A 12,008-nucleotide genomic window follows, 5' to 3' on the forward strand; every position below is an offset into this window, starting at 1 on the left:
TCCACGACCGATGCCAGCTGTTGTTGCAAAGCATTTTGTCGCCCGGACCGCTGGTTCGCATCATCAAGGGTTGACCCCAGCCTCCGGTCCATTGCTGTACAGCAGTGCTGGGTCAAGGCCTGCAGGCACCTTTGCAGGACCATCCAACTGCCGAGCAAGTGTCTCATGCTGGCCTGGTCAAGCAAGATGTAGAAATCTGACAAGGCTCACTCACTGGTTTGGGGGCTCGTGCTAAAGTAGTCTTGTTCCGCACTATGCGGCTTGGCGGATCTCGGGCGGATCTCAGCTTGGTGCGAAGACACCACGACGAAGCAAACGAGGGACTTTTGCTGTCGATAGCTGCCATTGACAAGTGAATGATGCATTAGCTGGCAACAATAACCCCGTTCAGGAACGCACTGCAGCGACCTGCCAGCGATGAGAAAACGGCCCTGTCCTTGTCCAGCGCCCGCGGACTGGGCTGCGAATCGCGATCAGCAGGTGAAGCACAGTTGCTCCAAATTCAGCTCCGCGGAAAAAGCCGTGTATCAATTGCTCCTCCAACTAGCAACTGCATTTCAGCATTCCAACTTACTGCAGCTCTACTTTTATTATGAGATGCCACTTCTTGGAAGCAGTCTCGTGCTGCATCCCCCCTGTAATTGCGTGCGGAATAGCTGTGTACGCTGGAAGCTATAATATGTCTATCGGTCAAAGAGTTTATATACAGCCAATTGTCTACGTCTTTATACCGAGTTTCCCTAGTAGCCTACTCTCGTCGTCGCCTACCGAGTACATCGAACCGCCATTGGCACATCGGTTTCCGCCTTTCGTACGGTGTTGTCTCGTTGCCTTGCCTCAAGAACCAGCAAGACTGCCAAAAGCCCTGTCAGGCCATTTTGAATCCTGCAGCAGCAGAAGGACCAGCCAGTACGCCAAAAGTCCTTTTGTCGGGTCACGCCTCTGGGAAGAGAGGCCTTGGCAAACCCCGGCCGCGGAGGTCGCGCCATTTTGTCTACGCGAGAGAGATGAGAGATGATCTCCGCAGCTCGTTTAAACGCCGAGCGGGGAGTCGCGCGATGTTGGGAGGACTTCCGTGTAGGAAGCAATATTAGTATGTAGGTAGCTAGAGTATAGGTGGGTGGCCGCAAACGCACTGGCGATGGATGGCACAACACCACCAACTAACTAGTGACACAAGGATAACTCGACTGTTTCGATCAGGCGGCAGCAGCAAGCAGCGGAAGGAAGCTCGGTCAAACGAGACAAGTAACAGGCTCGGTCGAGCGACCGTGTGAATTGATAAGAGATGGTATGTGACGCCAGCAATTTGTGCCACTAATGGCTTACGAGGAGAGTTGGGCTGCTCACATGCCAACTTCCGCTAAGGAACCACGTGCATAATCCATCCACTTTGCTACAGATCGTGTATAAAACAGAAAGCCCAGAAGGCGGCTCAAATTTTTCTATCAACGAAGTCAAAATAAAAACTAGAAATAAAAAAGTATGAACATACAACAGCCGGTGTTCGCTGGTCGTCACCGACCCAACTACTAACCCCGAATTCTCTGTTATCTTGAGTTCTGCTCTATTACATCTTATAACCTCTCCACTAACTAAAGTTCTTATCTGAGATCTGAGCTCACATTGCAGTCCTCGCTTTACTTCAGGCATTTCCAGCCAACCACCATCCCTGCTCAGATACTGGCCTTGGCCAGTTCCATTTCACATGGTCTCCTCCTGCTATTCCTTTCTTCCTGCCTCTCATTTGCGTATGAGGTTACCTACGCGACGACTCGCCCAAACTCATGTGATGAGGCATTTTGTGGAGCTAAGTCAAAGATCCCATTTCCTGATTCTTCTTCTTCGTTGATGACGGGAATAGGATCGCCTTGGTTTTCTTTTGAAGCTGCCCTCTCTCCCTCACGATATCGACTTCCCCTGAGACGATGAAGAGCGAGTTCACAATGAGCTGGACATTTATGGCAGGCTCAAAACGCTTCAGGGTAAGCAGATACCGATCTGCTACGGAGAGGCGTACTGTCATGGCACCCGCGCCCTCGTGCCAGAGGACGTGGGCGGCGTGTCTCTCTATCACAGGTCGGCGTTGGTCGAGACGTCAGAGAGTCAAATAAAGGTCATGCTACTCGCGGCATATCGCCCCATGCTCAACCTGAATATCGTACATGAGGACTGGAAGCTAGACAACTTTAACCTCGTTGATGGCAGGATTGTCTTTCTGGACTTGGAATTAGCCTCTGAGCTGGATCACGACCGTGAGTACGCTGCAGAGATGGGCTATGCTGCGCTTCTGGAAAAATGGAACGTATTCCGAATGCAGTATGAGGAGTACGGCGAGGTTGAGTGATAGAAATTCCCATAGTAATTGCCTGTATATTAGAATATTATTTAGAAAGACAAGTTTTATCAATACTAGAAAAAGGCGACCTGCGTTATTCTTCATCAAGTAATTCGTTACAGTGAGTATGCTAGTTTGGTACAGTTAAGTTAGCCCATTAACAACCCGTACGTATGTACATACATACAGCTGACCCTTCTATTTTTAACTGGCATACAGGGATAATAGTTAGTTGCCTCTCTCAGCCCTTTTCACAAGGGGCAAAGACATGATTGGACCGTTTTGTGGCACGCGAGTTAAACCACCCCCTTATTATTCTTATCCTTCTCCACAAGCCTTACCTACCAAGTAGTTAGTCTTCGGCCAGCATGGGATCAAATTTTAAGTCGCGAGAGCAGTTCTGTTTCTCACCCCGGAAGCAGTACTCCTTTTCCCCTTCCCCAGGACGCTGCTCGGTAGAGTCGCCTTGTGAGATAGACAACTTGGCAGTGTGTTTTGCAACTCCGTGATACAGCTGCATTCATTTCGCAGGCGATCGTGCAATATATTTGCCCCAGCAGGAAACAGGAACCGTCATGACTGTCAACAACAGTCCGCCCGCCGCCGCAGGGCTGATCAGCGACGCCAATGCCTCCATCTTGGCGTACTGCGTCGCCTCCATCAGCATGACCGCGGTCAACAAGTACATCTTTTCTGGAGGATCGTGGAACCTCACATTCTTCTGCCTCACTGTCCAGGTAGGCTAACTCAGTTATTGACTCGCGAGGCGTCCTTCGTTGACTAAAAATGTCGATTGCTTAGTCCGTCGTCTGCCTCATTGCCGTTCTCATCGGCAAGCACTTTGGCATGGTCACCACCTTGGGGGCATACGACTCTCTCAAGGCCAGAAAATGTACGTCCCTTTTTTCCAAAGGCAACTCTGAGCATGGCATGCGCCGATATGCTAACCCGGTGCAGGGTTTCCGCTGTCCGTCCTGCTGGTCGGGATGATTTACTCGGGCGCCAAGTCGCTCCAGTATCTCAGCGTGCCGGTGTACACAATCTTTAAAAACTTGACCATCATTGTCATTGCATATGGCGAAAACGTCTTCTTCGGCACCAAGGTCTCGCGCCTCATCCTGGTCTCGTTTGGCCTGATGGTCCTGAGTTCGGTAATTGCTGCTTGGGCGGACATCCAAGCGGCGATCAACGGGCTGCACTCTGTCGACACGGCCGCTGCCACGGCGCAGCTCACAGCTGGCTACACATGGATGGGTATCAACGTCTTCTGCACCTCCGCCTTTCTGATCGGCTCGCGGAAAGTCATGAAGGCGTTTAACTTTAGCGACGTCGACAGTAAGCCAACATCCAACTTGTTATGCTCTAATCCGTACGCTGACCAACTGCAAAGCCATGTTCTACAACAATTTGCTTTCCATCCCTGTTCTCGTTCTGGCGTCCGTGTTCCTCGAGGACTGGTCAAGCGAAAACGTCACTCGCAACTTTCCGCCGGAGACGCGGACCGTCCTCATCATCAGCATGATCTACTCCGGTCTCGGCACCATCTTCATCTCCTACACGACCGCCTGGTGCATCCGCGTCACCTCCTCGACGACGTACTCCATGGTCGGCGCGCTCAACAAGCTACCCATGGCCGTCACCGGCTTCATCTTCTTCGGCGCCCCCGTCACCCTGGGCAGCGTCTCGGCTGTCTTCATCGCCTTTGTCAGCGGCATCGTGTATGCGTGGGCAAAGGTGGTGCAGAGTGAAAAGGCGAAGCTGACCCTGCCCACGACAAACAACGCCTCGACGGAGAAGGACATGAAGGTTTGAGGTAGTGTCGTGATCTAATACAAATAATCGCATAATAGACATATTCTTTCACGTATTATTATTAGAAGAAAATCAAAGCCTTTTCACTTTATTCTCGCACAATGAGATACAGATTTCTTCAGTCCGACTGTGGCCCACTTGCTCATTGGTTCTGCGAATACCCTCAGACAGCCAACAGCGGCACGACTGCCGCTATTCAAAACAAAACCTAGCGACATTACGATGAAACTAAAATATATGAAAATAGTCACAAGTTTAATTCCTTTGGTATAATTATTATAGTTAGAAGTTCCCCGATTTATTCACCCACACTAATGTGGAGAAAATGATGTAACGCCTTACTTCATGTTTACATTCGCGGAGGAAAAGCTTTTTTTGGGGGGGAATCCCAGAAATACCAAGTAGTTTCCCACGTCTCTCTAATGCCCCTTCTTAAACCACCAAAAATACTGCGCAAAGAACCGCAAAATGGCAGCAGACTTTGAGCAGCAATCCTACTGGCATTACCGCTTCCGCTCCGAGACGGCCTTTGAGTGGCTCCTCTCGTCCGTCGACTTCCTCCAGCTCATCGACCGGCCCGTCCTCGCCACCCTCCCCCGGTCCGCGCCCATCCTGCACGTCGGCGCCGGCACCAGCGACCTGCACAACCACCTGCGGCGGCGCGGCTTCCTCGACGTCACCAACGTCGACTACGAGCCGCTGGCCGCGGACCGCGGCCGCGAGCTCGAGCGCCGCGCCTTTGGCGACGTGCGCATGCAGTACACCGTGGCGGACGCGACCCGGGACCTGGCCGGCGCCGCCGCCGGCGGCTTCCGGCTGGTCTTGGACAAGAGCACCTCTGACGCGGTGGCGTGCGGCGGCGACGAGGCGCTGCGGAGGATGTGCGACAGCGTGCGCGGCTGCATCGCGCCGGACGGCGCGTGGATAGCGCTGAGCTTCTCCGCGGATAGGTTCCGGCTGAGTGGGCTGCCGTTCGACGTCGAGGTCCTCGCCAAGGTCCCCACGCCAAAGGCGAGGGAAACGGATCCAGACGTCTTTTACTGGTGCTATTGCCTACGACCGAGGTAGATGCTGATGTCATATACCAAGAACAATCCGCGCCCCGGCAAACAAGAGTGAATCTGTGCGTTTTCATAAAGCGGGAAAGTATGTATGTATCATGCTAGAGACCCGTCAGCAAGCGCATGCCGTCGTCTTAATGTACAAAATCCATCGTCCAGTCTTTCAGAAAGTGACACCGAGTAGCCGAGTTTCACTCTCACTCGCCGTGCCGTTTCTCGTTTGGTTCCCATGCACCAACCCGTCCCCTCCGTCCGCCATCCTCGCCCACGCACTCTCCAGCGCGTAGACGGCGATGCTGACGTCGGTGCCGTCGGGCATGTCCGCCGTGCCCAGCACCATCAGCGTCAGCGGCTGCGTCGAGAAGTAGTTGACCGTCGCGCTCTCGACCCCACCGTCGAGGAACACCTCAAGGATGGAGCGGTCGACGATGCCGCTCATGCGCCACGAGCCGCTGTCAATCAGGCTGTTGGTCGAGAACTTGTCGGTGAAGAAGACATTGTCGAAGCCCCGGGCGCCGCCGCGGTCGATGAAGAAGGGCGTGTCCCCGCCGAGGTAGTAGCCGCCGCGCACGGACTCGCCCGTCTGGGGTGCCAGGAAAGCAAAGTTAAGCGTCGCCGACTCGGCGATGCCGGTCGGGGGGAGTCCTGTGATGTTGGCCTCCCAGTAGAGCGCATTGGAAGCGACGTTGGCAAAGTCGACGGTGAGGCTGCCGTTGACTAGGCTGTTGTTGCTGGCCAGTTGCGGGCCCATGACGGGTGCCAGGTCGTACGGCTCAGTCACAAGCTTCCAGCCGATTCGTTTCGCCTTGGTCAACCAGGAGCGGCGCGGCACCGTCATGGCGCTGCGCCAGCCTTCCTCGCCTGTAGGCACGACTTGCGTGTACTGCCAGTTCGACGCCCAGCCCAGGTAGATCGGGGGCTCATCTTCCGCGGTACCGTAGAAGAACTGCCCCGCGTAGTTGTCCTTCCCGAAGTCCGCGATCCGGGCGGCATTGTCCACGGCGTCAAAGTGCGTGCCGTTGAATTGTCCGGGATAGTACTGAGTGGTGGAGCCGCCGAGCGGCGCGCCGGGGTTGACGCTGATGGCGAGCAGCCACATGTCGTCCTGCTTCGTGCCGTCCGCGTCCAGGTAGGGTATTGGCACTAGATTGGGGCATTCCCACTGTAGCGTCAAGAGGCCGGTGTGGGAAAAATTGCTCGCGTGCTTCCATTCCTTGAGGTTGGGAGAGGTGAAGATGCCAATCTCGAATTCCTGGGCATAAGCCACGACCATCACCCAGTGGTCCTTGTACCAGATGACTTTGGGATCGCGAAACTGGGAAGAGTTGCTTGGTATGACGGGGTTTTCATGGTATGGCGTGAATGTGTATCCTCCGTCGTGCGAGTATGCAATGGCCTGGGTTTGCGGTCCAGGGGCTCCGTCCTCATCATACTCGGCGAGAGTCTGCTAATATTAGAGGCCGCGATCAACATACATGCTGCTGCTCGTTAAAACTTACATAAATAGCAACGATGCCATTCCCTTGGCTGGGAAAAAATCCCGAGGTGTTGTTCGGATCTGTGATGGCACTGCCAGAAAAGATGTACTGGTTCTTCTTTGGAGGAAACAGGGCAATGGGCTGGTTTACCCAGTGATAAAGGTCCTTGGAGGTGGCATGGCCCCAATGCTGATTTCCAGCAACGACTCCAGTAGGATTGTACTGATAGTATAGATGCCACGTACCTTGATCATCTCTGAACATGCCATTGGGATCATTCATAAAGTGCTTGGGAGGAGAGAAGTGAATCTGTGGGCGATAACGGCCGTCATAGTCTCCCGCAATTGGCACTCCAGTAGGCACATTCGGATCGACGTATGTCAAGATGGAGGAGCTTCCAGAAGGTGATGTAGTATTGGCAGCCATACAAGTATTAGCCAGGATCAAGGTGCCAGCCAGCGAGATAGGCTGTAGCCAGTACATGGTGGAAGTCGGGCGAGACGCGGCGAGCCGGATGCGAATGTTGAATGGGAGGGCACATTATCGAAGAGAAGGTGCGCTTCGAGAAGTTTTATCGCTCAAAGTACTCCAGGTAACAGTTCTGGCAATAGGTAAATAGGCGGAGGACAAAACCTAAAGACTAGCTGGGGTATTATTAGCTCGACCAGGCTGCCCCACGATCGTCTCCGCCGGCGGAGCTAGGTAGTTGATGCCGGACCGACAAAATTTGGGAGGTGTTGCGTGATGGCTAGTTAGACGGTGCAGTCATTGGAAAAAACGCCAATGGTTTTGCGGGGGCTCATATGGAGTCGATAGAGATTTTTCTATGGTGATTGTAGGTTGAGATGTGCACATAATGTGAAAGCCGTCTGATGCTGTTGGGCCGTTTGCCAGACCAGTGACTCTAATTAGGGAAAATAGCAGTTTCGTAGGAAAGAGGCCACCCACATAGTACCTAGCAAGAAAAAGAAAAAAAGATTAAATCAAAATACTCAGCAAACCCAGGCATTGTCGTCATATTCTCAGAACAAAACCCGTTTCTGTTGCTTGCTCTACAGCCATGCTCCAAAGTCGAAGCACCATAACTTACCCTAGGGTGGTTACCTAGTCAGCTATCACCAGCGAACCCAGACACTGCAAACAATGGCCACAATGACCGGCGGATAAGCTCAACGGCGCCAATTCTATTGTCCTATCCGAAAAACTCCATCGGAGCGTTCGGATTAGCTTGAAACCGGTCTTCTGATGAGTCCTTGACGTCTTGAGCCTTGGCGTTTGCGCGTGTCCTAGCGCTTGTTGCCCGGTCAACCGCAACGGCCCCACCTCGCTGTCGGCTGGCGCAAACCAAACAGAGATGAAGCAAACAGGCAGTGCTTGGGAGCGCAAGTCTGCATGTAACTACTTTTACTTCCAACTCTCACCTCGTCGCTTGCAAGCTCCAATCTTGCTGTTTACATGATAATTCATTTTGATTTTACCACTTCTCGCCCGCGAGACTGGTTCTCGCTGCGTTTCTCGTTGATCCTCCAATCTTACCACCGTTTGCACATTCCACGGCCCCTCCACCACCCACCGGTCTTGGTCGAGCCGCAGCAGCATTCCAGACACAACGAGCTCAACAAGCTCCTGTTCAGTCAACACCATGGATCGTCCAAATACCCCTTCCAGGCCTCCTGACTACAGTCTGCACACTTACGACGACGGCCATGATACTCCCAGCGGCACCAACTCAGCAGCCGTGAGACTATTGACCTCGGTGGAATCTCCCATTGATGACGAGCCCCTACCGTACGTACCCAAGAACCGCTCAATTCAACCTTCATTACAAGTGCCGCGTTGCCCGTTGCAGTTTTGGCCGGCAACGAGGCAGAAAGCAGTCACAGTTCCGTCCAATTCCCTCCAACGTCAACCTCAAGATGCTCGATTCCCAACTCTCGCAATCCAGCCATTTCTACAATCACATTACAACACCCGCATCCCCTCCTTTTCCAAGATTTCCGTCACACCAAGAGTTGCAAAGCTGCATGATAATCAACCTCCCAAACACAATACAAGACTGCCCATTTCACAGCTGCCGCACGCTCTCCCGAAGCTGCCGGATGGGCCAAGCCAACGCTTCCAGCTTCAGCGAGCCGGAAGTGACGCAACACCTCCGTCAAATGCTTCACCGAATATCAAAGGATCGTCAGTTACCAGGTTGCCGTCAAAGCTCCAGCGAGCGGAGAGCGAGCGACGACCAGCTTCCCCGACCACAAACAGTTACACCGTAGAGCCACTACCCAATTCTTCATCAGCTGCGAACTGGCGCTCACTCTATATTGATTCTAGTACCTTCAGCGAAGCCTCGACTCGGAAACCATATCAACCATATCAGCCCAGCGTCACGTCGTCCCCCTCTCGGGCAAGCTCCATCAGAGACGACACGCGAGCCATGCCTCCCCCAGACTCGACATACGTGCCCTTTGCGAATAGAGATGGCGGCTCACCCCAGAGACCATGGACTCCCTCTTCCAGAGTCTCCGAGTTTTCCCGCCCTCCACCGACTAATCTCTCCTTCGAGCCTTCAGAATTAAATGGTAGCCCACGACCAGGCACGCCGTCCTCGAGATATGGCGGTAGTCCTAGACGCCCACTTCCTCCCGCACCTCTCTTCTCCAATCCCTCTCGCGAGTCACAGGCTTTTGCAGACGATGCCACTGTCAATATTCCTCTCGAGGGCGACGACGATGTCTTCGGCCCAGGCTCTGATCTCAGCGAGTCGCGGCCTCTGCCAACCAAGCGTGACTCGTTTCACTCGGAGTCTCAGGATACTCTCAACGAAGAGAGTGAAGAGTTCTATGAAAAAGTCGAGCGCTATGGACCTGCACCTGATGGCGCCCAAGAGCGACGAGGTGTACGCGCCCCTCAGATGTCGCGAAAGGAAGTCCAGCTCATCAACGGTGAACTGGTTCTTGAGTGCAAAATCCCCACGATTCTCTACAGTTTTCTGCCGCGCCGTGACGAGGTTGAATTTACCCATATGAGATATACCGCCGTCACTTGTGACCCGGATGACTTTGTTGAGAGAGGATACAAGCTCAGACAGTCAATTGGCCGAACGACGCGCGAGACGGAACTGTTCATTTGCATCACCATGTACAACGAAGACGAGATTTGCTTCACACGTACAATGCACGCCGTCATGAAGAATATCTCTCACTTTTGTTCGCGTTCTCGTTCCCGAACCTGGGGCGAGACTGGCTGGCATAAGATTGTGGTTTGCGTCATTTGCGATGGTCGACCCAAGATTCACCCGCGTACACTTGATGCCCTTGCCGCAATGGGTGTCTTCCAGCACGGTATCGCCAAGAACTTTGTCAACAACCGCGCTGTTCAAGCACATGTGTACGAATACACAACCCAAGTCTCCCTTGACTCGGATCTCAAGTTCAAGGGTGCCGAGAAGGGCATCGTCCCATGCCAGATGATTTTCTGTCTCAAGGAGAAGAACCGTGGCAAGCTCAACTCGCACAGGTGGTTCTTCAACGCATTCGGCCGTGCACTTAATCCGAATATTTGCATCCTTCTTGATGTTGGTACCCGACCTGGTGGCAATTCGCTATATCATCTTTGGAAGGCCTTCGACACCGACTCTAACGTGGCCGGCGCCTGTGGTGAGATCAAGGCCATGAAGGGTAAATACGGCTCCAGTCTTCTCAACCCTCTTGTGGCTTCTCAAAATTTTGAGTACAAGATGTCCAACATTCTCGACAAACCCCTCGAATCTGTTTTCGGCTACATTACTGTGCTTCCTGGCGCGCTCAGTGCCTACCGATACCACGCCCTGCAGAATGACGAGCACGGACACGGGCCCCTTAGCCAATACTTCAAGGGCGAGACCCTTCATGGACAGCATGCGGATGTGTTTACTGCCAACATGTATCTTGCCGAAGATCGTATTCTCTGCTGGGAGTTGGTTGCCAAGCGAGGCGAGCGTTGGGTTTTGAAATATGTCAAGGGCTGCACTGGTGAAACCGATGTTCCAGGTACGCTGCAAAATATTGAAATCAAGATCTCTTTACTAATCTAGCACAGATGCCGTTCCTGAATTCATCTCGCAACGTCGCCGATGGCTTAACGGTGCATTTTTCGCCGCCGTGTACTCCCTCGTCAACTTCAGACAGATTATTACGACAGATCACACCCTTGCGCGCAAAATTCTTCTCTACATGGAATTCGTCTATCAGGCCTGCCAGCTTCTATTTACCTACTTCTCTCTCGCCAACTTTTACCTGACCTTTTTCTTCGTTGCCGGAGGTTTAACTGACAAAACCGTTGACCCATTTGGCCACAACATAGGGACAGTCATCTTCATTATCTTACGGTACACCTGCGTTTTGCTGATTGCAACACAATTCATCTTGTCCCTGGGTAATCGACCCCAGGGCGCAAAGAAGATGTACCTGGCCAGCATGGTCATCTACGCTATTATCATGGCATACACCACGTTTGCAGTTATCTACATCGTGGTACGACAGCTGACGGATAAGACCAACCTGCACAAGTTCAGCATTGGCAACAATGTCTTTACTAATTTGATCGTGTCGCTCACCTCTACTGTTGGTCTGTACATAATCATGTCACTGGTGTACCTTGACCCCTGGCACATGATTACCTCGTCGCTTCAATATTTCATGCTTCTGCCTAGCTACATTTGCACACTGCAGGTGTACGCCTTTTGCAATACTCACGACATCACCTGGGGTACCAAGGGCGACAACGTCATCAAAACGGATCTCGGTGGTGCCGTCGGTAAGGGCCAGACGGTCGAGCTGGAGATGCCCAGCGAGCAGCTGGACATTGATAGCGGCTATGACGAGGCGCTCCGCAACCTCCGCGACCGTGTCGCCGTCCCCAAGGCCGGCATCAGCGAGTCGCAGCTCCAGGAAGACTACTACAAGAGCGTCCGTACCTACATGGTCGTCACATGGATGGTGGCCAACGGCATCCTTGCCATGGCCGTGTCCGAGATTTACAGCAACAAGGGCATCGGCGACAACTTCTACCTGCGCTTCATTCTTTGGAGCGTTGCCGCCCTCGCCGTTTTCCGCGCCCTCGGCTCCACCACCTTTGCCATTATCAACCTCGTCAACACCATTGTCGAGGGCCGCATACGAATGAGCCTCAAAGCGCCCAAGTGGATGGGTGGCTGGGGCGAGAAGATGAGCGAGGCCGCCAGCAGCGTTGGTAGTAGCCTGAAGCGTTGATGCTAGAACTTCCAGCAGCGTTGTACCGCTGCCTGTAGTGTTTCATGGGTGGATCTTTTTGTTTGCATTTTCT

General features: G+C 53.1%; 5 protein-coding genes across 5 annotated transcripts; 4 read left to right on the plus strand and 1 right to left on the minus strand.

The window, feature by feature from the left end:
* Positions 1 to 1,946: 1,946 nt before the first annotated feature.
* Positions 1,947 to 2,347, plus strand: ISF_07042 (Protein kinase-like domain protein; the record flags this gene model as incomplete). The annotated part of the gene is made up of 2 exons (XM_018850646.1): positions 1,947 to 1,985; positions 2,051 to 2,347. 2 exons carry the CDS (start codon positions 1,947 to 1,949, stop codon positions 2,345 to 2,347), a joined length of 336 nt encoding a protein of 111 aa, XP_018702291.1.
* A 566-nt stretch (positions 2,348 to 2,913) lies between these two features.
* On the plus strand, positions 2,914 to 4,150 carry ISF_07043 (GDP-mannose transporter; the record flags this gene model as incomplete). Its single annotated transcript, XM_018850647.1, has 4 exons — positions 2,914 to 3,075; positions 3,140 to 3,230; positions 3,296 to 3,673; positions 3,729 to 4,150. 4 exons carry the CDS (start codon positions 2,914 to 2,916, stop codon positions 4,148 to 4,150), a joined length of 1,053 nt encoding a protein of 350 aa, XP_018702292.1.
* A 468-nt stretch (positions 4,151 to 4,618) lies between these two features.
* On the plus strand, positions 4,619 to 5,218 carry ISF_07044 (hypothetical protein; the record flags this gene model as incomplete). The annotated part of the gene is made up of 1 exon (XM_018850648.1): positions 4,619 to 5,218. One exon carries the CDS (start codon positions 4,619 to 4,621, stop codon positions 5,216 to 5,218), a length of 600 nt encoding a protein of 199 aa, XP_018702293.1.
* A 156-nt stretch (positions 5,219 to 5,374) lies between these two features.
* ISF_07045 (beta-fructofuranosidase) lies at positions 5,375 to 7,172 on the minus strand (the record flags this gene model as incomplete). Its single annotated transcript, XM_018850649.1, has 2 exons — positions 5,375 to 6,655; positions 6,711 to 7,172. 2 exons carry the CDS (start codon positions 7,170 to 7,172, stop codon positions 5,375 to 5,377), a joined length of 1,743 nt encoding a protein of 580 aa, XP_018702294.1.
* Positions 7,173 to 9,120: 1,948 nt separating this feature from the next.
* Positions 9,121 to 11,935, plus strand: ISF_07046 (chitin synthase A; the record flags this gene model as incomplete). Its single annotated transcript, XM_018850650.1, has 2 exons — positions 9,121 to 10,714; positions 10,764 to 11,935. 2 exons carry the CDS (start codon positions 9,121 to 9,123, stop codon positions 11,933 to 11,935), a joined length of 2,766 nt encoding a protein of 921 aa, XP_018702295.1.
* Between the last annotated feature and the right edge of the window lie 73 nt (positions 11,936 to 12,008).

Source organism: Cordyceps fumosorosea (genome assembly GCF_001636725.1).
Source record: "Cordyceps fumosorosea ARSEF 2679 chromosome Unknown scaffold_19, whole genome shotgun sequence".
Classification (NCBI taxonomy): Eukaryota; Fungi; Ascomycota; class Sordariomycetes; order Hypocreales; family Cordycipitaceae; genus Cordyceps; species Cordyceps fumosorosea.